Source organism: Melozone crissalis, unplaced genomic scaffold (genome assembly GCF_028551555.1).
Source record: "Melozone crissalis strain CALT ecotype California unplaced genomic scaffold, PUWL_Pcris_2 ptg000027l_1, whole genome shotgun sequence".
Taxonomy (NCBI): domain Eukaryota; kingdom Metazoa; phylum Chordata; class Aves; order Passeriformes; family Passerellidae; genus Melozone; species Melozone crissalis.
The window spans coordinates 15,089,875-15,115,233 of record NW_026535805.1 but is presented as its reverse complement, the minus strand read 5'-3'; the positions used below and the strand labels follow the sequence as shown (position 1 = coordinate 15,115,233).

The window sequence follows — 25,359 nt, the reverse complement described above, 5'->3', positions numbered from 1 at the left end:
ACACAGAGAAATGCTTTCAAAACACAAGCATTTAATTTTTTAAAATGTTAAGTGAGATGTAAATATGCATGGTAGCAACAAAGTGCCCAAAAGCATACTGAAAACATATTCCATACACAGTTAGCAATAGAAGTCTGTACAAAAGTAATAAAGTTACACAATATAAAAAATACTCCGTAACTATAATTTAAAAGAGGGAAAAAAGACAAGGGAATTGATTTCTCAGTTCATATAATTTATTGCAGTTAGCACACAGTTTAAAAATTCACCAACACACCAATAGTACAAAACTAAACAGCATTATAAGTTATTCCCTCCTCAGGAAAATAAAACATACTATGATTGTCAAAGCTAGATGTCAGTCTAAGTTTTAGAACAAAAGAAGAATGTGAAACTAAGGAAAGGAAAAAAGCAATCACTCACGAGGACCACAAAAAAATCCAAGAGAAAGTCCATTTTCCTCAGACACTGATTGTCTTTTCTAACTTAAGAAAAGAATGTAGTTTTAAACCTAGAAACTATTCAAGTAACTAAAGATAACGCTCCAAGGCCATTTTCACAGCTTTTTTTTTTGTTTTAAATGCCATTACAGCCAAATTAACACACATTTGACCAAATATTTCCAAAACAGTCCAGCAATACACAATGGAGTTTTCCATTCAGTATCTTAAGCACAAAAATAGGCTATGTTTACAGTAGTTAAGGCGATCAAATTTTAAACAAAAGCAGAGGAAAAAAAAAAGGAAAAAAAAAAAGGAAAAAACAGCAAACGTTTTCCATGCTACTCCCATAGACCTTATTTGTAAGTGCAAGACAGGAAAACAAACACTGTGCAAAATGCTTTTGACCTGCGTGTTGGTCATTAAAACCACACGTCAGGCTGCAGTCTCTGCTGCTTGGATACGCATAGTCCTTCCCCGGCCCCCCCGGCCCCCCCTGTCACTCAGGCCTGCCCAGGCCTTTCAGCCCGGGGCTTTTTCTGCTTTTTTTTTTCAGTCCACAGCCTCTTTTCAACGGGGGGGAAAAAAAAAAGAACGACCTATTGTGGTGGAGTGGTGCAGCAGGAATCCTACAAATGCTCATCTGGGGAAATGGACGCACCTCAGTTGGAGCTGGCGTGGGGTCTGTGCAATTAGAAGGGGTCTGGGGTTAGTAAATGCACACCGCACATGCAAATCTCGAAGCCTGGTTGTAAACATTCAATTTTTTTCTCCTTGTTAACGTAGCTAAATCGGCAACTCGTAGCTTAAGTTCTTCTCAACTTAAAGACAGTGGGAAAGTAAATTTAAATTAGATAAAATAAAAACAGTGCATTTCTCGTCTTTATAACACTGGCATTTTCAACGGTGTCAGGTTTTTTTCCTAAGGAAATTAAATAATTTTCAACTCACTCGTTAAAGTTATACAATGCAAACAAAGACAAAAATATACTGAAAATCATGCATTTCTGTAGCGTTAATATTTACTTTTCAAGACTCAACTAAGAGCATCAACACAACCTGCCAAGTTCTTTGATACCTCCCCCCGGCCCATGTAATCAATTACAGTATACAATAACAGTAATTCACATTTTTTAAACACACAGTTCATCACTGCTGAAGCTGCAATATCCTTTTTCATCCCAAGCAAACCTTCACGTAAGACAGAGTCCCAGTGATCCCAGTGTACTCTCAGGGTTTTTGTTTTATGTTTTTGTGTTGGTTTTTTTTGTGTTTTTTTTTTTCCAGTGGGAACTGTCAGAAATCCAGAAGTTGCCATAATAAGTTTTAAGTCAACCGCTTGTTTAAAAATAGATAATCCAGCATTTCAGAAATTTTCCATTTGGGTCTAAAAGCATTCAGGTTTCCAACAGCTAGAAAGGACTCATGCAATTATAGAAATGTAAAGGAACTGACAAAATTGGGAGAGGATTTCTACATTCAGATTTTAAAGAGGGGAAAAAGATCAAGAGTTTAAAAGAACGCAGTGTTTTGGGGAGAATAAAGCCACGTCCAAATTTTTTGAATTGGAGATTCCTTAGAAGTAAAGTATCCGCTGGCTTCTATTCCGAAAAGGGGGGAAAATACGCTCCGCAATTAGTTACTTTGTCGGATTACCTCTACAATTCATTTTTACTGGAGTGCTAAATTAGTGAAATATTCATGCTGCCTTAAAGTGCAAAAACAAGCTAATAGCCAAACTTTCAGTTCAAGGAAACAAGATTGCTTTTAGACTGTACCACAACTATATAGATTTATATATATATTATTTATATATATAAAAATTTTATTTCCAAAGTTCTTGTGAGCTATCTTCTAAGGTCCAGTCTCTGACAGTAGGTAAGCTCAGTGCTTCGCTTTTGACAGACAATGAGTTCACCAACTCACAGTGAAACTTCCGAATGTGTCTGTAAAGGTCTCCGGACTGTGTGAACCTGCGTTCACACCACTTACAAGCATGAGGCTTCTCCCGCGTGTGAACCACTGCGTGGCGGCTCAGGTTGTGGGAGTACTGGAAGCTCTTCCCACACTGGGTGCAAGTGTAGGGCTTTTCACCTGAATGAGTCCTCTCATGACGTTTCAAGGTGTACATGCAAGAAAAAGTCTTACCACACAACGAGCAGGTCGGGACATTGACATCGGTAGCAGGCTTGCTGCGGATCCCGTCCTGCTCTCGAAAGTGCGTGCTTAAATGAATTTGCAGGATGTGGGGGCTAGGAAAGACCTTGTTGCAGAGAGGACACATGAAAATTTGGCCAGCAGGGCTAAGTATGTTTGACACGTAAGGGAGCAAGCTGCTGTCCATGTTTCCTTCCACCTGGACTCTCTCATTCTCTGGAGTTATCATTTCGTCATCGCTTGCCTTGTCCTCTCTGTCTAGCTCCCTCAAGACCGAATCTTCCCTCATCGGAGCCAGGTGGGCCGGCTCGTACTGTACCCTGTTATTAGTGCTCACACTTTCTTTCACAGTGCTATGTTCCATATCATAGTCATTAGTGCCAACATCACTCTCATCACAGGAAGCCTCTTTTTCCACCTTCACCTGAACCAGGCTGTTTCTAAGCATGTCCTGCGAAGAGAAATAAGAACTGTTCAAATTTTCAACTCCTGAAAGGCTGGACTTGACAGACAGGTCCAGCACGCAGTCAACATCTGCTGAATCCCTCACGGAGGTGACAGACCTCTGGGACAAAGACTCTGTTGAGCTGCAGGGGCTGGCTACTGTTTTTCCAGCTGCTGCTGTGTGCGTCTCTGCCTCTCCGCCAGTCTGGGGAATGCCTGCTGAGTCTGAGGGCAATCTCATCCACATGTTCCCAGGCTCAGCCGCCAAGTCCCTTTTGCTAGGCAGGATGTTCAATTTTTCATCTTCTCCGTCATCTTCATCGCTGGGCAAGTCTCCTGGCATGTGGCTGCTGCCGTCGGAGAGGCTCTCCACTTTGTCTGAACAACTTGAGGCGTCTTCCTCCTTTTTTGTACTGTCTGCCTCCGTGGTTGCTTTCTCTTTCAGCTTCTTTTTGCAGACTTTGACAATGTCATACATGTGGAGATAACTGGCAGCTGCTAGCACGTCTTCAATGGGCAAGTCTTTGAACTGGAGCTTTCCTTCGTACATGAATTCAAGCAGGAGAGCGAAAGCTGGGGCTGTAACAATGTCGCTGTTCAGATGAACAATGTCCCTTTTGTCCAGCTGGTCCTTGTAAAAGAGGTGGAAATACATGCTGCATGAAGCCAGTACAGCTCTGTGCGCTCGGAACTGGGCATCTCCTACCAGAACAGTGCAATCACAAAGAAAACCCTGATGTCTCTGCTCACTCAGACACTGTAGCAAATGTCTACTGTGGTCAGGAAACTCCATACTGTCTTCATAACCTATAAGCAACAAAATTTTTAAAAATTAAATGTAGGTCAGAATCACAGAACTTATAAATCCAAGTAATTCCACTCTAAAAACCCGGTGTTTGTATTGCCGAAATTCTGGTACTGACACCACGCAAAGATTATTTTACACAAATGTACGATGGCAACCCTTTCCCCGACTGACCACTACAGTTATGATTTCCTTTCTCTGATAAATAAGCCGGTCCAGTCAGCGCATAGGTACATCTGCAATTTTTTTTGAAGTATCACTGCTCTTCATAAAATCTGTTCAACAGTTTGGTTTTTTTTTTTTAGAGAACTTCCTCCAGATTGAGTCCCTAGGAGGGCAAACCCCTCTCCCTCCAAAAAAAAAAAAAATTTTTTTAAACATTAAGTTTGAGAGATCACGAAAGCAGCAGAAAAAAGGTACCAGATCATCTATATTCTTTTAAAAGTCAAATTGTAGTAAGAGGAGAGGTTCTCACATGAAGAAATATTAAATACCCTAAGTCTAACATTCATAAAAGACAAAAAATATTTACGTGTATCAATTTATATCAACAGCAAAAACGGACATTTTTACAAATTTAGTTCATGTGGCTTTCTTCTTGTAGTAAGTACAGTTTTTTTAAGGTTTTAAACCTTTTCCACACTGTACAATAGAACATGAACATTTTTTGCCAACATGCAGAATATACAAAAGAAAGCTAACAACCAAAACGCCAACGAGCAGCACCACTTCCCCAGTGCAGAAGGACAGAAATTTCCCTCCCCTCCCACACCAGGCAGAGTTTGCAGTACTAAGCTTTAAAAAAAAAAAAAGTCATTCAACCATTCAACGTGAGCATGTGTCCACGTTTAGAAAGAGTATCCCAAGTACTGTTCTTACCCAAGTGATTTTTATTTGCCTTCCTTGATGATAAAGACAAAATAAACTTAAAAAAGAAGTAAAGAAGCCAAAAATCAAATTGAAAGTAAAATCTTTTAAAAACCTATGTTAATCTATTCTTCTGTGATTGATAGCAATGGTCTCCCAAACCATCTGAGCAGATCGTGACTCTCCAGGCTGGCAGATATTATTGAAAAACCCTCATCCCTTGCAAAGCAAGATGTACTAAAACTTACAACACAACCCCTACTATATTCTGTAAAATACCATTGCTAGAGTAAAGCATGAAGATTTACAATACAATCACTTTAAGTGCCCCACAGCCAACATCAATCCTAATCCTTAAGAGGGCTAAAAATAAAGATTGGAGGGCAGCTCACAAGGTAGCTGTGATCAAATTAGGAGGCTGAAAGGACAGAGAGGGACGAAGAAGGAAGCTTATAAACATCTGATCCAGCTGACTGTGGCCATATGGCAGCTGCTGCCCAGATAAAGAGATTAAGAATAGAGGAGTGCGATTACAGCTGTCTGGCCAATTCAGGCAGCTCAAATCTACAAGTTCTAAATTAGTCGCAAATACAAAAACTCCTTCAAATAATTATTGTTACACTAAATAAAAGATTTCAAATGCTACATGCAAGGAAGAAAAGAGGAAACCAGTCAAGCCATTCTCCCGGGTACAAAAGTTTTTAAACACATAACTGATTTCTATCTTTCAGAAGCACTACAGCTGTATGCTACTACATTTCTGAGCTACTGGATATTTAACCATGTAACGAAAGACTTCCCTACAAACACGTTTTAGCCAGGAAGGTCCTTTTGTAAAAACACACACTCTTGTATATTTCATTAAAACCCCTGTAAAGTAATTTAAAAGATGCAAGACAAGAACATAAAGCAAAACTCTCTTTAGGCTTGCCACTAAATCCATTGCAGCTTTGGTCTCAGAAATTCAGGATGAACTTGCTCTCTCCTTCTTCCAAACCAAGACATTCCCACAATATGCATTAAAGTTAATGCTAACAATGTGCCCAAGAACTGATACTCTCCAACTGTAGTCCAAGCCTTTTGACTAAGTCCACTTATCTATTTAATACTCAATTTCATATATTACCTCTAAACTTGGTTAGAAAAGTAATGTGATTTTTTTTCTAAAATTCAATAAACAACACACCAAAACAGAAATATGCTGTATCTAATCTATTGCTACTCCTACCTTTAGTACACATAAACCTGATTAAGTCCTTTCCTCTGAGTCTTGCTGGCTCCAGGTCTGTTAGATCGGTGGAAAAAAAGCAGACTAGGAGAGACAGATGCAAAGTGGAGATGATGTTAGAGAGGAATGAGATACCTTCTCCACACACAGATCTGCACACACTAACTCCCTGTCTGTGTGTTAGAATAAAAGGCTGAGGGATGGCAGGCTGTCAGCTGCTCTGACATCATGTTCAGATGGAAATGCTACCTCCAGCTGTGCTCCTTTTAATGCCATATGCTACTCCTCTACACTCCTGCCACCAGCTTTTTCTTAGGAGAACTTTTCTCTTCTGTTAGTATAAACAAAATACTTCAAAGTCTCTTTTTTTCAAACTTTCTAACAGGGAGGAAAAAAAAAAAGAAAATCCTAAACATATGGGGCTTTACTGTATGTGCAGCATAGCAACACTTCTGCCTTAACTTGGAGGTCCGCTTTACGTGCTGACAGAGTACCCCAGCCACGGGGTTACCCCAGAAAGCCACACCGGCTCGGGGTTTTACTGAGCCCAGGGGTTCATTTAAAAGCAGAAATTAACCGGACCTATTTACCACCTCACTGCTCCCCGCTCCGCCGCCGGTCCTTTCAGTTCCAGCGTTTAAGGCAGCGCAAGTGACACCGAGCACCAACTCCGGCTCCTTTCGAGCCGCCGAGCGGCTCCCCTGGCCGGGGCACTGCCGCGAGCGCTCGGCTCGGCTCCCGCACTGCGCTTTCCCCGGGGCCGGGGCTGCCCGGCTCCGTGACCGCGGCGGCGCCAGGACGCGGGTCCCCGGCCCCGCGGGCTCCGAGCGGCCCCCCCGCCCGAGCGGGAGCCCCGAGCCGCGCCGGGCCCCCCGGTGACACTCACGCGTGTACCCGGCGGGGCGGGTCACCTGCCCGCCGCCGGGCGGGGACAGCCCGCCGCCCCCCGGGACGGGACGGGACGGGCGGGGAGGCGGCGGCGGCGCGCAGCAAGTTCCCGGCGGGCCCGGCCCCGCCAGCCCCGCCGGGCGGCGGCAACTTTTGGCCGGGGCCGTGTGTGTCCCCCCCGGCCCGACACTCCCGTCCGGGGCCCCGGTCCCGCGGGCAGCGCCGCCCCCACCCGCGGCCGGGCCGTGGCCGGGCGCGCCGGCAGCCGCCCCGCGGGGAAGGAAGCAGCTGCCCGGCGCGCAGGAAAAGCCGCCCCCGGGTCACGGCGGCAACAAAAGAAAAGTAACCGGGAGCGTCGCCGGGGCGGCCGGTCCCACCGCCCGGGGAGCGCTGCCCCCGCCCCTCCGCCCACCCCCGGCCGGACCCGCCGCCAACTCCGCCCGCCCCGCGGGGCCGCAGCGGCCCCGGCCCCGGCGCGGCGGGTGTGTGGGGATAGGGGCAGCGGGACTCACACTGCGCGGCGGCCCGAAGTCCCCGCGCTCCCGCCGCCGCCCGCCGGCTCCTCTTCGCTCACTTGCCGCTCCGGGATCGCGCCTCGCCCCCCGCCCGCCCCCCGCGCCCGCTGGCCGCCGCCCCCCCCGGGCTCCCCCCTGCCGGCGGCTGAGGAGCGAGCGGGGCAGCCGGCGGAGCGAAGCGGGCCCCGCGCTCAGCGGCTCCCCATGGCACCGGCGGGGCGCGGGGGCGGGCGGGGGCCGGGGGCGGGCGGGGGCGCGGGGCGTTCGCGCGGCGGCGGCGGCGGCACAGCCGGGCCCGGCTGCGGCAGACAGATGTTCGCCCCCTCCCTCCCCGCTCCCCACTTCGGACTCCGCTCCCTGACTGACAGCGCGGCCCGCCCGCGCCGCCGCCGCCGCCAACCGCCGCGGCGCCCCGCCGCTGACTGACGGGCCGCGGCGGCCGCCGATTGGAGCGGGGCGGCCCGGGAAGGCCGGCGGCGCCGCCAATCGCGGCGCGCGAACGGGCACGGGGGGCGTGACCCGGCGGGGAGCCGAGGCGGAAGGGGGCGGGCCCGCGCGGGCCTGGGGCGGGGCGAGAGGCGCGGGGCGGGGCCGGCGGGGCGGGGCGGTGGCGGCGCGGTGCATGGCGGGACGGCGGCAGGTGCGGGCGGCCCGGGCGGGAGTGGAGCCGCGTCCTGCGCCCGGTGTGCTCCCGATTCCTGAGTGCTCCCGGGGGGTTCTCCTGTGCTCCCGCTTCCTGCACTGCCCCCGGACCCTCGAGTGCTCCCGCAGCCCCGGCCGGCCGGCTGGGCGCTGCTGGGCTGCCGCGGGGCCGGGCGGAGTGCCATAAAGTGCTGAGACCATGCAGCCGTCAGGGCAGGAGCGTTGCTGGTGTATTGTGGATGGTTATGTATGTGTGCTGGTTGTATATGGTCCGTATTGCAGTGTTACCTCAAGACCCAAGAGGCGTCATCTGCCCCTACTAAGAACACACAGTTGGCTAAGATAAGGAAACTTTTTGCCAAAATTCACCAAGGGATCTGTAGCTAAGAGAAACTCACGTTGCTGGTGCTCGGTAACTTTGCAGAAGTTGAATGCAGGAACATCTGGATTAGCATAAATCACAAGGATGCTAATGGGTGCTGCTGCGAGATGTACAAAAATAGAGTAGCTTTGCCCTGCCACATTTATGATTGGATAATTAGAAATAAGCACCAGTGGGTAATTAGGTGATTCATATCATACCATTGTGGAAAACTCCTAAAGCAAAATCTCAGGGGTGTGCCCAGTTTGGCTGGGGCACTTTAGATGTAAGAATAAATATTTATGTTTGCAATTCTGTGGTTTGTGTCCTAGCCTCTCTCCTTGATTGGCACCAGCCAGCTGTGAATTCACAACAAGAGTGCAGGTGCTTTGCCTTCTCTCTTCCCAGGAGCTCTGCCCTGAGCTCCCACCTCAAGCGCTGCATTGCCGCGGGTGCTGGCTGTGCTTCCTGCCCTGGCAGATTGAGGTCAGCGGCTTTGGAGAATACCACGGATGATGGCGGGTTAGGGTAGGGCACTGGAGGCCAAGGTGGAAGGGCTAAGGTCTTCCTTAGCAAGGGACTAATCCAGGGAGATTAGGGTATTTCCCCATCTCCCCTTCGGCTTCAGGTAAAGAGGTAATATAGGGAAGTATTTTAAAGAGAACAAGGATCACCAACAGAGACTTGGAGTTTAAAGAGAAAACTCAGTTGAGTATTAATAACCAAAATTGATTGAGTAGCTGTAAAAGCTGAAAACCATGTACTTCACTTTGTCTCTTCAGTGATATGAAACTGTTACAAAGAAACAGACTGAATTCTGGCTGTGCCTAATTGCATTGACAGCACTGCTATGTATATAACACAGCAGCTAGCATCTAGGTGGCCATATGCTGCAAGCATTACATACGTACATGAAAATATAAAATATATATATGTACAAAAGAAAACACTTTTCACTCCATCCTTCAGTGAACTAATTGCTCACACTAGGTGTGGAATTTTTAAATTATTAACTTTCAGTCTCTCTTAGACGCTGATACAATGCCATCATTAAGAGTTTGGGTATTTTTTCCATTGGCACCCTGTTCCATATTTCATTATAGCTGGAACTTGATAGGATTTTGTCCTTGTCTTCAGGATACAGCAGCTAAGATGCTGACTCTTCATGTTTCCTGATTGTTTCCTCAGTGCTAATAATCACTTCATCTGAGAAAAATCAGTACTGTATTCCCTGCTGCCTGTCATTTTTCAACATCATCCCTATAGCTACTAAACTGCTTTTTCTTTTGATTGCAAAAATAAGTCTTGAAAGTACTTTAACAGGAAATACTTCGGAAAACGGTTCTAAAGTTTAGCTTGTTTAGGTTTTTATAATGTTAAATATACAAATAACTTATGCAGTTATATATATTTGAACTGTCAGTGACTGTGCCTGAGATGATTACATTAACTGTGTTGTCCTAGATCTCTACACTTCATGCTGCCTCTTGCTTCCTCAAGTAAGCCATCTCACCAGCTGCTCCGGGTTGGTTAGTAAGACCTCAGTTTGTGAATATTTACTTATGCAAGTACAGCTTCACCGAGGGAGGCAATTTAGGCATTTTCGTAACACAAAACTCTTTGGAAAATGAGTCTGCCTAATGTGAAAAAAATCAAAGAATTTACTTGCTAAAGAGGACATTTAGCAAATGGACTTTCTCAGATCCTTACAGACTTACACAGGACCTGAAATTTTAAAATAAACTTTAAATAAAATTTAATTTTTTTGTACTTTCTGTTAATTTCTTATTTCCTCTTCATATACAAGAATTTGCCTCCTTACATTTTAAGATGTACTGAGAAAAAATTTACTGTCCCTCATCTAGTATTTACAATGCTGACTCCTAATTAAATCACGTTACACTCTCTTTTCCATTCTGTCATTTGGTTATATGACCTTCAGTAAATTGCTTTGTCTGTTTTGTGTAGATTGGTTCACCCTGGGGCTACAGGTTATTTCTTACTACAGTTATAGTTAAGAGAGTGATCTGCAATTACCATTTATACAGCTGCTATAATAAACCACTTTTTTTACTGTTTCTAAATAGGAGATGGAGAGAAACAGAGAAAAAGTGAGTGTAGGTAACACTTCAAAATTAAAAATCTTTTTTGGCAGTGAGTAAGGCTTTATTGATTTAAACCTGGAACTGTTGACATTTGTCTGGGATTTTTTTAATGTGAAAGGAACTCTAATTTTTTAAAAAGTACTTCGAGAGGTTTAAAGACTTAGCATTATGATAAATATAGAAACAAGATGATAGAGAGTGAATTAAGGAAAAAAACCTTCAGAGGGAAAACTCGTGAATACCCAATAGTCCAGTTGATCCTCTATTAGAAAAAATAATATAAGACACGGATTCCATTGGAAGGGATGATGAAGCCGTGTTGTAAAGGGACATAAACATCTGGCAGTACACCTGGTCTCTACACACATTTATAAATCACCTCAGGCATCCCAAGGTACTGTAAAGAACACACACAAGAAAATTGAACTATGAACATTCATAAGCCGAGGAAAATAAAAATTATCTCAACATAGCATGGAAAGAAATGAGTCTCATTTACTTCACAAGCACAGTTTGGAAAGACATGATGCAATTTTGCACTTCTTGCACCTTTTCACTTGCTGACTTTCATTTATATCCTCCAGGCAACAAGGAGGCCTGAAGGCCTTTGGCTCATAACCAAGGCTGACGCTGCAGTGTGGAGCTACAGGAGCGCCTGCAGCTCGAGTAGAGCCTCCCGGCTTCTGCCTCTGATCTGAGAACCTCGGGCTCTCCTGGCCTCTCTTCTAACACAGTTTGTGTGCTGAACCTCCCAGTATTGTTTGTTGCTGCTCAAGGTTCATTAATACACAGTGAGCTGCTTTGCAGATGCCAGCTTTGCCTGCTAGCCTTAGAGGTGTTGGGCACATTTGTTTCCAGAGCTTGAATGGAGCTGTGTGCTCTTGGGAACTCTTCTTGAGGACTGTCCAGCAGAAGAGCCCGAGCTGACAAGGGTCAAAGTGCCTGTGCGACATTTGGGTCCAGAGCAATAGATATAGATGCTAACACAACACAGTTATACTGCGGAACCAGATGGAAATCTGGGCCTTAATACGTTCTTATACCTACTGCAACGCAGTTTTCTACATTTTCTTCAAATTGCTGTTCTAATTACTGTGCATTCCATTAATTTTGTTTTCGATGGCAAAAAAGAAATTTACAATGGAAACAGCTTATCTGCCCCCAAATATCCCAGGTTTATGCCCTACAGGTAATTTCAAAATGAATACTGTCACCCTTATGCATTGCTACTGTTTTCATTCATAGGACAATAAAAAGTGGGTACCCTCTTGGTAAATTAAAACTTTACCAGAAAGTTTTGATGAATAGAACTGGAGATAAAGCAGAAAAAATATCTAAGTATCTACAATATTTCACTTCTCTGTATCCCAGAGAAGTGAAAATTAGGATTTATGATCATGGCACTCTTAAGATTTTTGGGGTTTTTTTGTTGCTTCCTTTTTTTTTTTTTTTTTTTTTTAAACTGTAGTGTAATAATTGATGGCAGTCTGGTTTTCAGAAAAATTAAAAATTAAGTAGTTTTTGAGGCTTCCATCACACTTGAGGTTCAGCTGATGTCACCGTGGAACAGAGTTTTCTCTCTGGGGAACCAGTGCTAAGGAAGTGCCAAGATAATATAATGCAGCATTTGCATGAATTGGCTAAATGTGCATGTTGTTGTGCCAGAGGCTGACTGGATCAGTAATTCTTATCTGCCTAACTATGCTGGATAAGCATCAGAATGTACTCATCTAAGAGCTTTTCTTACCATGTGGGCCAAAACCTCTTCTCTCATCTCAAATGCTCTCACATGCAGGAGAAGGAGTGCCCTGCACTGAGATTTATCACCAAGGTAGCTTCTAACATTCACACTACAAGCTGAGGACAGACTCACTGATAAACTTTCTTTATGTCCAGATGTCTTTTTCTGGAGCATAGGTTTGTTTAATTTTAAGCAACAGCTTCTGCTTCACATGGGCAAGGATTTCTTCATGATATCCCAAAACAATTTCAAGGCTCTGTGTAAAAATTTGATCACAAAAGACAGAATTGGTCTTGTGGGTGGAGACATGAACTGGAATTCAGTTGGATTTGTTTCTTGACTGTTAATGATATGGACACCATAATTGGAAGCAGAACTGAAATGTTTTCTCTCCAAAAACCTCTTCTTCTGGATACAAAGGCTTCAAATGTCCAACCTAGGAACACCTAGCTGCTGGAGTCCAGTCTCTCACAACCACAGCCAACCACAAACAGATGCTTAGTTCAGAACAGAACTACACCAGGAGCTGCTGCGTGCTCGTGAGAACACGTAGGTATTATCCCAAATAAATGTAACAAACACAAAACCTCAAGTTAAAACAGAAGAGAGACACAAGTCATGATACCCCAAAAGGAAGAGGATGGGAGTGGTGGTTTATTTGTGCTCTGAGCCCCTGCAGTGGCAGAGATGTACTGGGTGGGACTGCTTAGAAGGCATCCAGATGTCTTCCTTTCATAGAACCTCCTGTGGTTCCTGCTGAGGTCGTGTGGGTGTGACTGGTTATTGTAGTTGGAGTTATTCTGAGAAAGTTAGATGGTGTGAAGCCATTTCAGCTAGCGTGGTGGCTCACACCAATTCTGCAGACTGCCTTGTTCAGAAGTTAATAACTATAATGGCACCTTAGTTTTACAAAACCATTGGTTTAATTTATGTCTCTTTATATGCTGAGTGTAGGTGTATGCTTCTGTGTATATTTGTGGGGTGCCCCTTCTACAAGGACATGCATGCTACAGAAACAAAACAAGTAATAGCCACTATACTATTGTTCCACTATATTTAAATCAGACCTGAAAAATACAATGTTTAGCCAAAACTCTGTTAAATTTTCTGATGCCTTTTCTGTAATTTCTTTCCTATCATTACAGATTACAAAGACATTTATGCCTAAACAGAAGCTGTCTTCTTCCAATCAGCCTGCTCTTTCTGCTCAGTTCATTCACTAAATCATTTAATCACCCAAGGCCATATGTTACCATCTTGTGTAAAACGGGTGGAAGAGGAAAAAAAATATGCAAAAATCTCTGCACAAGAGTGGGTGTCAGCATCCAGCATAGCTCCCACTAGGAAGCACAAAATATAAAATGTTATCACCAGTGAATGTGCCTATGAAAATAAATGGAGACAGACAAAAGAAAGAGACAAGCCATTGCAAAGGTGAAAAAGACAAGCTCTGAATATCAACTCTGGGTGGAAAAGTTATGGACTAAATGTTGCATGTTAGTCCATGTACTCTTATTCTCAATATCCTGCCATTAATATAATGCTCTGCTGTAATTAACCTGAAAGCACATTAACTCATGCTTACAGTCCCATTTTTCTCATGGCATGAGTAAGACCCTGTCCCTGACCTAGTTCCATCTTCTTCTCCCTCTCTCTCTGTGTGTACTGGTGCACATTTTGTCCCAGGTATTTTGTGTGTGTGGAGTGTTGTGCTTTTACCGCTTGGCTTCAGCTGCTGTTCATTGTCACGATTACTTTGCATGGCTTTCTCTCTTGACACACTTGCTGGGTGACAGACCCTCAGGAAACACATGACTCCGAGCAAGTTGTGGGGTATGTGCTCCTGTCAGGGAATGAGGAGGCTTGAAAGAAATTAGAGGTGGCAAATCTTTTATTTTAAAAGCAAGGGGACTTTTGTTTCATGAAACAACCAGTTTCTTCATATCTAGAAGAAGCTATTATGTTTTTCTTTGCCTTTGAGCTTGTGATTGCTGCAGTTGGAGATGGGAGAGTAGCTGATCAAAAAGCCACTCCACTTGTAAAGACTCACAGGACAGGGGCATAACACTACAGACTTCAAAAGAAACCCCTTGTCTGAAACTGCACATACCAGTTTATCCTAAGACTATGAAAGCATAAAAGATTATATTTTCATTTGCATGGTTTGCTGGTTTTTATTTGGCAGCTACAATAACAACAGGCTACAGCAAGCCCATAAAACAAAGTGAGAACAGCAGCTCATTTTTGTGGCAGAATGTAATGGCTATGGCTAAAGGGCTTGCATAATTCATCTTAAACCCTTATGCCTCTATTTATTGACTTTTAAATGAAAATTAAACTCTTAGAGCCATAAGGAGGCTTCTGGTATCTGAAAGGGGATTTCGATGATGATATTTTTATCCGACCCTACCAACTGAAAGCTCCCATCAGGAAGTGTTTTGCTGGGAAGCCCCATGGCTGGGCAGCCTGCTCTTGGTGTGGCACCAAGGCCTTTGGAGACCCAGGGTGGAGGGACTGACTGGCCGTACCTGGGAATGTGACCCGAGAGGTGGCACCCGTAAGTTGTGCTTCCATGATGGGAGGATGGTCATTGAGGTGACTGGCAAGACAATATTTACCATCTTGACACAGTGAAAAGGTGAAGAAAACCTGAGATATCTGATTTCCTCAAAGGCAGCTTATGGTAATGTCAGGTATGATGCCTTTCCTAATACAGAAGAAGACAAAAGATTCAGCTAACCATACTGTTCGGGCAGACAAAGGATTTTTACTTCCCAGAAGCTTTTAGAAGGTTATTTTGTTTGTTTCTCAGATTTTTCTGTGATGTATCATTTCCCCCTCTTCTTTATTCTCCTGAAGATAGAGCAGACTCAGGAAGTGAATTGCTGCTTAGGGAAGTGTCCTGCCTCCAAGCTGACTTATATAGTAGGACATATGGCATAAGTTATATTTGGACAGATGTGAACAAGTAGTCAGTAGATTTGATAAGATTCTTTATTTAAACTAACTTGCACAGTGTCACTGTTCTACCGTCTTTCTCTCCTTCTTCAATCTGATCTTTTGCTGGTTTCAAGAATTTTAAATATACATTACAGCCAACTAGTCTGTAAGGCTTTAAATGCATTTAAGAGCATTCAGTCATGACAATAATGTCAGATTTTCTTCCCACTATGATTGGCAAATATCTGCTTTTCATGATAAAGCAGTCACAGATGATACATTGTATAAGCTGCGAGCTCCAAGTGATTAATCAGACAGCCAAACTCAATGCAAATGATTCTCGTTGATTTGTTTAATTTGGCCACTGATGCTCCTGTTTCACTGGTGTGGAGTTGAGGCACAAAGTAGTTCTGTACCTCCCGAGGGTAATATAGAAATAAAATCTAAAAAAAATAGGACTGAATGAATTTCAAGAGGTCATGTAGTTCATCTCCCTGCCTGGATCACTGTCAGAATCGTCTGTATCTGTATCTGGCTAATGCTGGTCCATCCTGTTTTTGGAAATCTCCAGTGAAGGAGACTCCACCATCCACTCAGGAAAAATCATAATATTTTCCCTTGTTATGTTATTCTAAGAAGCTTCTTACTTCCACCCAACCCAGAGTGGTCATGCAGAAGAGTTTATTTCCTTTGCCCATTAATAGCTCATGTGCTGGAGGCCAGCCATTGTACCTTGTCCAGCCTTGTCTTCTGTAGTTTAAACAGCTCTACATGTTCCTTGCAGGTCATGTTTCTCACATTGTATTCAGTATTTTTCAGCTTCTAGTTGGTCTACATCCTTCGTGGCCATGTCCTCGCTATGGATCCTGCCTTTACACAATTTATTATTCCTCCCAAAGCAGAGCATTTTGCTTTCATCCTAATTGCCATGCACCCAGCTCTTTTGGTCCATTTTCCAGTATGCCGGGACCATTTTGAACGCTTCTTTCCTCCAACGTGCTTGCAGCTCATTCCAAGATGGTTCATCTGCAAATTTAAGAGTTGTATTTTTAAGCTGTTTATTTGTATTATTAAAGAAAAAAATGATTTGTATCAAATCTGGGTCAGCTATCTAGAGAACCAGACTCAATACAGCCCTTCAGTTTGGCAGTGAATTTTTGGTAATGATCCATTGTCTGTGGCTTTTCAGCCACTCTTGCCACCACTGATTGGTTCTGGCTTCAGCATGTTCCCTGGTTTAGTCACAAGTGCACCAAGCAGGGCCAGGCAAACAGCCTGGCTGAGGGCAAGAGACAGTGCTGATTACCTCCCTTTCTTTCCAGACCTCTTAACCAGTTCCAGAGAGGAGCTGGTTTTGTTTAACATGCTTCATTCATGATTAATCAGTGTGAACCGACACTCATCTCCTTGTGGTCTTCTAGGTGGCTTTAATATGTTTAATTATTAAGTTTGATAATTGGCCTATAATTCTCTTTTCATCCTCTTTTGAGGACAAAATACCCCACTTGTCCTCCATAAGTTGTCAAAAATGGCTCCTACGGATCAGGATATTACTTCAACCAGCCCTTTGCCATCAAGAGGATGAAGGATAAGTACAATACAAACGAGGAAATTATGAGCACCTTATCAATGACTTAATAGAAACCCTTTGGTGGTGCAAAGGAGGGGTTGCAGTGCAGCCTTTTATCCCAGCACATCACTTTCTCACCAGCCTGAGCAGAGCCCACTCCCTCACGTTAGCTCTTAAACCTCAGCTCTGCAAAATTAAACTTTCCTGGTGTGTTATAACTCTCAAAAGATAGCGTGGGTGGGTGAAAGATGCATTCCTCAAGGCTTGAAAATAGATGTAAGTGGATATTTGGCATAAAGCTAACAAAAAGAAAAGCCATGGAAATGTATTAATTGCTACAAAAAGGGGGTTTAACTGCCAGTGGTGGTTCAGCCCACGGGTCGATCACTTGACCTAATGCTCACCTTTTAGGTACAGGCATGTGCTGCATAAGCATATGTGCCATTTTAATTTCCAACCCCACTTTTTAATGGTTAAAAGCTAATTAAAACATACAGTGGCATTTTGAATCAATATAGCGTATGGACTGCTGCAAATTCTCTCATCAGGCGTGTTGCCCTCAGGAAGCAACATTAACTTCAACAGCAAAATAGGGCTGTAAGCTCATTAATCATCACGCTCACAGACAGTCTGGGAGGCAGTGGCAGCAGCTCTGCATCTTTCTGGTGGTGAAGATTGGATACAATGGTTAGACATGCGAAGTGTTGCACAAACATTAACTATTACAGCCAACTGTCTTTGAAATTGGCATTTATCCCCTCAGCTTTTCAGATTAAAAAGCAGAAATGAGACCATGAGGTGGATTTTTTTTTCAGGCAGTGAATAAGAGTCAGGCTGCTATAAGAACTCAGCAGCCTGGTGTCCTAACCCTGAAGTCCTCTTATTTGCCTGTAACAAAAAAGAAAGCCCCCAACAACATGCTCCTCCATAGTCCATTAGAAATATATAGGTAAGAAAAAATGTAAGATAAAGGAGGGAAGTGGAAAGATAGTTGAGAAGAAAGAAAAGGAAAATGGGAGTCAGAGGTAAACCCAAGATAAGAAGAAATTAGTCAGTAAAGGGGAGGAAATTGGTTTATGTGAATAAATGTAGTCTTCAGTGCCTGTGAGAAGCTTTGAGACAACCTTCAGAGCTCTCTGCTTTCGTGCAAGATGCTCACTGAAACTGAAAACATACGTCCTAACAGCCCCTGTGCCCCTGCTCTCCAGTCACATCAGCATTGGTGAATGAGGTAGGGCTCACAAGAACAGAGCAGAAAAGGGTTCTCACAGACTCCTCTGTCCTAATCTTGCTGGACAGTTTTAGTGGATGCCCTCTGAAGCAAAGGCTCACAGATTCCAGATTCTTTTATGCTAAAACCTCCTAAGCTGTGGCAGGTTTGTCCTTCCTGGAACCACTTCTGGGTAGAGTCTGGTGAGCAACTTTGGAGACATGCAGGTAACACTGGTAGTGTGACCCTGCAAAATGACTTGTACCTGGTTTTCCTGGGATGTGTTGAAGACCAGAAAGAGAACCTGAATGTTGGCTCTTAGCTTTGTATAAGATTGAATCACACGAGTTCCAGCACAGACTCTTTTTATTGGGACTTTGTGCTTGGAAACGTTCAAATTTTTCTTTCCATGAAAGTCTTTTTTAATATTTAGGGCTTTTTGCTGGGTGGGTACTCTGTAAAAGAAGTTAGTTTCCTCCTGAGTCAGTATGGATTGAGGATGGACAGTGAAACTGGGGACATAGCAGTGCTCTTTATTTTCCTCCTGCACTCCCTCCCTGTGGTCCATCAGACGCCTCTCCTGCCCTGGTGAGGAGGAGGAAGAGAGCTCTTTGTGCTGGCTCCTGCTGCGTGAGCTGACCTGGGCATGTCACTTCTTCTGGGGGCACCACGGTGTGATTGCGGACCCATCTTCATAAAATCTGGAGACAGCATGCAGAAACATTAGTGATTGACGAGGACTGAAAAAGTGCCAGGGAAGAGAGAAGCTTCCAAATAAAGCGAAGTGCTAAAGGAGTGCAGGCTGCACATGTCTGACACTGCTGCTGCCTCACGGGGCAGGGGCGTTCCCTCTGGTCATGCAGGAGGAAATATCTGCGCAGTCCACAGCCCAGCAGAGCCTCTGGTGAGTACCAGCTGCTGGCATCACATGCACCGTGTTCTCCTTCGTCTCTGCCCCACACAGATCCATCGGTGCCGCTTCCCTGCGCACCGGAGTTTATTTTTGTGCCAGGCAGCAAGTTTCGTACCTCCTACTTTCACCTCTACTGCCACAGAGCTTCTCAGAGCCCCTGAGAGGTTTCTCCTTTTTTGAGGTGCTAGGGGCCTCACTTCTGTGGTCCTTTTTCTTTTTAAGCAATTTTTAATCAGACCACGGAAGAAAAATCTCGGGGAGAGGTAGGTGCAGAGCTAGGAAAGGGAGCTGGCATGGTGAATCAAAGGCTCCTTTCCTCAGACTGTCTCAACAGGTTATTGGCTTCTGTTGGGGGGGTCAGGTAAGGCCTGAGGGCAGCTGCTCAAAGAGGTCTGTCCTGCCATGAGGAGGCTTCAGCATTAACCCTCAATTAAATTGAGCCAGTGTTCACAGGACCATCCAGGCAGGAGAAGAAAATAAGATAGGGTAACATAAGAGGGCACAGGAGAAGGATTTTGCTCTGTAATGGCAAATTACCCACTCAAAAATAACATAAAAAAGGGAGGAAAAAATTAACGAATAAAGTCTGCACATTATTTTAAATCACAGAAGTGTCAAAAATGGTAATGCCTATATCAAGGCTGCCCTAATGTAGCTTTAATTTGCATGCCATTGGCATTGATTTGATGTGAATATTTACTCTCCTATTCAATTAAGAAAATCCATAACTGCCACCATATTTTAATGTTAATGTATTTTTACACAGCTCTGTGTTTACCTTATTTTCTCTTCTATAACATTAACACTTTTTTTTGTTAAAAATGTGTGAAAGATTAATTTGTAGAATGACGGGATATGTGGGTGTGTAGCACAGGCCAGATGGAAGGGGTGTAACATGACAGTTTTCTTCTGTGGCTTCGTTTTGTTTTTATTGTTGTAAGCGAGCAAAGTATAACTAAAATTATCATTTCTTCTCTGGGCAAAAAGAGCTAAGTGGTAAGTTCCTCTTCTATTCCCCATGGCTCTCAGTGCTCCCCTGCAGCTGTAACCCTGTTCAGAATAGCTGACAGGTTGATAAATATTTGTCTAAAACTTCAGCTTATGTATTTGAAAATCACTGTGATTTAAAGAAGGGAATTTGTACCCAGGCTCCATAATTCCACATCTATGGAATGGATCTGGATTCAGATTTATTCATAAACAAGAGCAATTTTGTGAGATTTATTAGTTTTCTCTTGGCTGGTAAGTGTGAAAACAGGCACCCTTAATGCTGAAAAAAGAAAGAAAAAGGAAAATAAAAAATCTATCCAAGATAAAGCCTTTTTAATCTATAAAGCTATCCATTCAAGAAAGCAATTTAATTGTTGTAAGAGGGCTGTTCCAAGGCCAAATTCTAATTTACACATAAGTATTGTAGGAGTTTGGTATAGTAAATGTCCTTATTGAAGAATAAAGCAATTAGCACAGTAACTTGCTGTCATCTGGCACGTAAAGGCATTCCAAGAAAAAGTTAAGTGTTGAGGAAAGGAGAGAAATTCAGGACAGCATGTGGGAGAGGAATATGGAGGCTCCTTTTTATGCCACTCAGGAGAAAAGGAGGGGAGAGAAAACCCACTGCAGACTTAATCTGTTCCCTTACCTCATCACAAATTGACCCAAGTTTCTTCCCTTCTTTCAAGGGAAGGGGGGGAAAATGCAGCCATATCTAAGGTCTTTCTTAGAGGCCAAAATCCTGAAACCCTGTTACCATAAGCAAGACCTGTACATTTTGCATCCTCATCCACAAATGCTTATTCTGCCCTGTAAATTTGCCCGTGAACATACGTGTTCTTCATGACCTTTTTTGATACTCCAGTCCTCTGTGTCACTGCTACCCACTCTCTCATTAATGGGAAATCATCCCCTTAAAATGGTCATTCCTTTTTCCCCCCTCAATATATCCACACAAATCTCTTGGCTCTGCTTTAATGTCTTGCAAGTGCACCTGATGAAACATCTGTGATCCTTAGCCAGGCGCCCAGTGCTTTCTTCTGTCTAAGAAACACACCCCACCAAACATGCTGCTGTGCTTGCACATCACAAGACCCTTTTGCTTCTCATTTCAACCACTTTTGGCATGGGTGCACTTATATGTGTACCAGCAAAAGTCCTAATTTTCCTCCAGTTCTCTTGACTGACAAAAAGAAAGGTTTGCTCAGGTTTCAGACAAACAAGTTGTTTTGGTTTAGCAATCATCCCAGGCTTCAATCCAGAGAAGGAATTTCTGAGAAGTCAAAAGTAGTAGAAGTGTAGTATTGTAGTTCAAATAATTTAGCAAAAACTTAATTTGTTTTTCAACTGTTTAAGTAATGAAATAGAGCTGTATTCAATCCTCCCAAACCTCTTATTGCAGATGGAGGATTACTCCATTTTGAGTGCTTTGTCCACTCTAAGTTGCTGGATCTTTGATAGGTGATTTAATGAATAAAGATAACAAGGGGTTTGCCAATTTTTCTGTGAAAATACTGCTTTCTCTTAGTGTCATAACACTGGTCTGGGCTTGCTGAATCAAGAGTGCCTTTTCTTTTTTCTCTTACCCATATATATTTTCAAACAGTAGCAGGTTTATGCCCTAAATTTAATGGACTGATAGCAGTTTTCTACTTTTCTCTTTAGTATTTCCTCCAAAATTAAGCTTTCCAAGCCTGTTAGCAGTTGTAACTTCTTCTCTGGTTTATGAGCTCTTTGCTGTTTAGCCTCAGTTATGTACACAGAGTTACAGGAACTTACTGCAGAGCCACCAGCAGTTTATCTGGTCTGTTCTGGGCTTCGTGTCACTGGGATGTTTTGCTCCTATGTCACAATTTGAAGTCATATTTGACACTGAGGAAGTGATGCAACTGCAAGAAACGGGCGCTCTCAGGCAAATGTGGGAGCAGGCTGTGGTTGTTGGCATTGCACATCACCCTTTTACACAACACCAGTTCAAAACTGGGTTTGTAGGGGTGCACAGGCTTTTGGTTGCTGTTTTTGCAGCTCCTCCCCAGAGCTAAGGGATGAAGAGCAAGGGCATCTAGTGCTGTAGTCACCAGACTCCCAATAAGCAGGTAAGATTCACCCAAATGCAGTTTATATGGCTGCTGGTGCTGGCCCTGTGTCTCATGAGCCCAATCCATTCACATCAGTGAGAAATGATCATCCCAGCATCCCGGAATGGCTTGGGCTGGAATGGACCCTAAAGATCACCCTGTTCCAGTCACTCTGCCATGGGCAGGGACAGCTTCCACTAGAGCAGGTTCCTCAGAGCCCATCCAACCTGGTCTGGAAGACTTCCACTTAGGATGGAAGAGGTGGGCTTACTGAATGTCGACAGAGAGGAGCAAGTGAAGCCTCATTTGGAGACAGGGAGAACACCAGAAAATGAGAGAAGGTGCCAACTCACTGTGCTTGCACTTCCTCTCCAAAGGCCCCTTGCTGCTTTGGGTGCCTGTCAGGAGCTGGTCAGTGTTACTTAAATCCACCCAGCAAGGAGCAGTAGCAAGAATGACTATCAGAAAGCAAAGGCTGCCTGTTTCCTGATAACTTTGTGCATCTCAGCTCTGAAGGAGGTGCTGGAGCTGCTTCCTCTGTGCCCACTGGCTTCCACCCACTCCTGAGGATACAGCAGGTGTTGGATGAGGAGATAACCGAGCAGGAACAAACCACATCAGCAGGCAGGAAGGTATGTTTGCCTGGGGAGACCTTTTGCAATTAAAACTAGGTAAAACAAGCAAAACCCATGACAAACAAAAGCTTCCTCAGCCCAGGGGGTTTGACATTTTCCCTGTGTCCAGGCAGGGAGCCAAGCTGCCCCACAGACGTGCTTCCCACATCTTCCCAGGCACTTTCACTTCACCCTCCCTCTCCATCCCTTTGAGGAACAAGAAAAGCTGGAGTTGAGTCCCTGTTTAACAAAGCCATCTATGCCATGCATTGCAGTAGATGCTCTGCAGGTACACATTATTCTTTCACTCGGCTGTTTTGGGGTAATAATTCTTCTCCCCTTCAATTACACACACTTTTTTTGAGATACTATGGCTTGGTTCCTGTTTAAAGGGGATTGAAACCTGGGTGCTGGGCCATGGGTTTAAAAACTAGCCCTGTCTGCACTATTCATGTCAGTCATTGACTGCATAATTGTCTGATTTGGTATGGATAAGTAGGTTTTAGCTATTGATGGCTAATATTTACAAAAGGGATCTTCTTTTTCCTTCTTAAAAATTCCCAAGAAACCCCTCATTTCATTGTCAAAAATTCATTGCTGGGTTGGGGTTTTTTTTAAGTTTGTTTTTGCTTTTGGAGGTTTTTTTGTTGGGTTTTTTTTTTTTTTTTTTTTTTGAGATAAAGAGAAGAACCTGAAGTGAGAAATCTGTTTTCAAAGCTGTTAAGACAGTCACAGTGAGGCTTTGAGGAGGAACAGGTACAGGGGGGATTCAGAAGAAAAAGAATGCATTTCATCACTGTAGAAATATAAACAAACTCTGCCAAAAACCAGAGTGCTGGAGGAAAGCAAGCAGACTATCAAACTGCATAACCTTATTCACTGCCATCTTCACACCTGATGCACAGGATTTAAATCAGTACTGACTATCTTGGTTACACAGCACATTTTCAAGAACTGATTTATTGGGTGGGGTTTTTTTTTTCCCCTCATTTTTGTTTTGTATGTTTACCACGGCTGCCACAGGGCTGTCCTTGCTCCATTGATGCCGCTGAGGATGCAGAGGGATGGCTGAATGCTACAGTGCTCTCAGTCCTGAGGATCATGGAAATGGGCATGTCCTGATCAACCACAGCCTCACCTGGGCCGCTCTCAGAGGTGGGGCCTCCTGCAGCCCCTGAGTACAGCAGTGCCCAGCAGCCCAAGTGGGACATTTACCATTTTCTCTCTTTGCCAACTCTCCACAGACACTGGCACTGTCCTGGACTTAGGCACCTGGCTCCAGGACAGGTGGGGACATCTTTCATGGGCAGCTCTTAGTGGAGAGGCTGGACTGTGGTCCAGAGGCAGGACAAAATGCTTGATTTTAGTACTTTGTGCGGATTTGTGTGGTCGCTTTTCATTATTAGATTGTATTTTCTTGCTAACAAAAATGATTTTCAGCCTTTTTTCCACTGATTGGTCTTATTTTGTCTCCAGTCATCATAAAATGCTAGAAATACCATGATGCAGAGGTTTCTTGTGTGTCAGTCCTTACTAGCAGCCAGCTTTACAAGAAGTCACATTCTTTTTCTGAGTGCAAAAGTCAAATTGACCGATTTTAGCAAGAGGCTGAAAAATTATTGAGCATATCTGAAAATTATTCCTTGCCCCAACCCAATGAACAAGCATTTCTCAAGGCTGAACAATAGTGTCATGCATTCAAGATGTTCTCTGCCAAATATTTTGTTTTCCTGATGATGGACAAAGACCTCTGGGAACTAACCACAGCCAGAACTTTCCCACTTCACCCAGAACATGGAGCTACTAATAATTTCAGGGAAAGGAATGAACAAAGAGACTCTACAGAAATCAGCTCTAAAGAAATACAGAATTTGCCTCTGTTCCTTTATTTTAAAAACATTAGATGCTGGAACATTGCTGTTTCTTTCTTCAAGACCTTACTCAGACAGGGTGGTGAGTGCACCCTCACCCTGCCACCTGCCAGCCCTCACTGGGGTGAGAGCAAGACCTAGCCCAGCCACCTCACTTCTGGAGAAACAATGATTGCTGTCCTGCTGGACAGAGCTCATGTGGAATGTGATATCTTGTTGAGGTGCTCCATAAAAGTTGACAGTCTCAGACAGCATCCTCTGTGTTCAGACTGGTTTTGTGGGAGTGGTGAGATGAGCTGCAAGGAATGACCTGGAAGGTACTCTGCCTCAGTTGTTGTGCAAAGCGGAAGGGCAGGCTGGAAAGCATTAAGTCTGCAGTACCTGCCACCGGTTCACCAGCAAGCCTGTGTGTTCTTCAGTGACAGGGGTGTTTCCCTATAGGAACCTCAAGAAGAATGATCCAGTCATGGGCTGGGACTCAGATGTGGTCTAGGCTCTGCCCTCAGCAGACACCCTGTAGCATCCCTGACCTTGGTAAAGGAGGCTCCAGCTACCAGAGCTGTGCTCTGCAGAGCTGCTTGAGAGGTTCTCAGATCAGACAGCAATGAGCTCCACAGAAAAGCTTATAAATATATTTAATTTATGAACATTTACTGTACGCTGCACACTGAAATCTGCCAACACTAATCCAAAAGAATTACACATTTTAGACCTGAACATAACATACTGTATGCAGTAACTCACATCAGAGCAACCCATATGCTACTGTTAATGTGCCAACTGACACATGTTAAGCCACAAACATAAGAAAGGATTGGATTTCAACCGCATTTTTTGTATTTCAGTTATTTCTCGGGTCCATTATTTTTATTCACCATTATCTTCTCTCCTCTCTCCAGACAGACTGCTCTCCCTAACACATCTTCCAGTCCCCTACCAGATTTCCTGCTAGGTAGAGGCTGCCCCAGAGACAAAGGGAC

At 44.1% G+C, this 25,359-nt stretch overlaps 1 protein-coding gene across 5 annotated transcripts; it reads right to left on the bottom strand.

The window, feature by feature from the left end:
* Positions 1–214: 214 nt before the first annotated feature.
* ZBTB18 (zinc finger and BTB domain containing 18) lies at positions 215–7,443 on the bottom strand. 5 transcript variants are annotated; one of them, XM_054280071.1, is made up of 3 exons: positions 7,342–7,440; positions 5,942–6,025; positions 215–3,848 (listed from the first exon to the last, which is right to left on the bottom strand). In XM_054280071.1, exons 2-3 carry the CDS (start codon positions 5,952–5,954, stop codon positions 2,266–2,268), a joined length of 1,596 nt encoding a protein of 531 aa, XP_054136046.1. In that variant the 5' UTR covers positions 5,955–6,025; positions 7,342–7,440; the 3' UTR covers positions 215–2,265. The 5 variants fall into 5 exon arrangements, with proteins under 5 accessions (XP_054136046.1, XP_054136048.1, XP_054136049.1 ...); XM_054280073.1 differs by lacking the exon at positions 5,942–6,025 and having other exon boundaries at positions 7,342–7,443; XM_054280074.1 differs by lacking the exons at positions 5,942–6,025; positions 7,342–7,440 and adding an exon at positions 6,524–6,669.
* Positions 7,444–25,359: the final 17,916 nt, after the last annotated feature.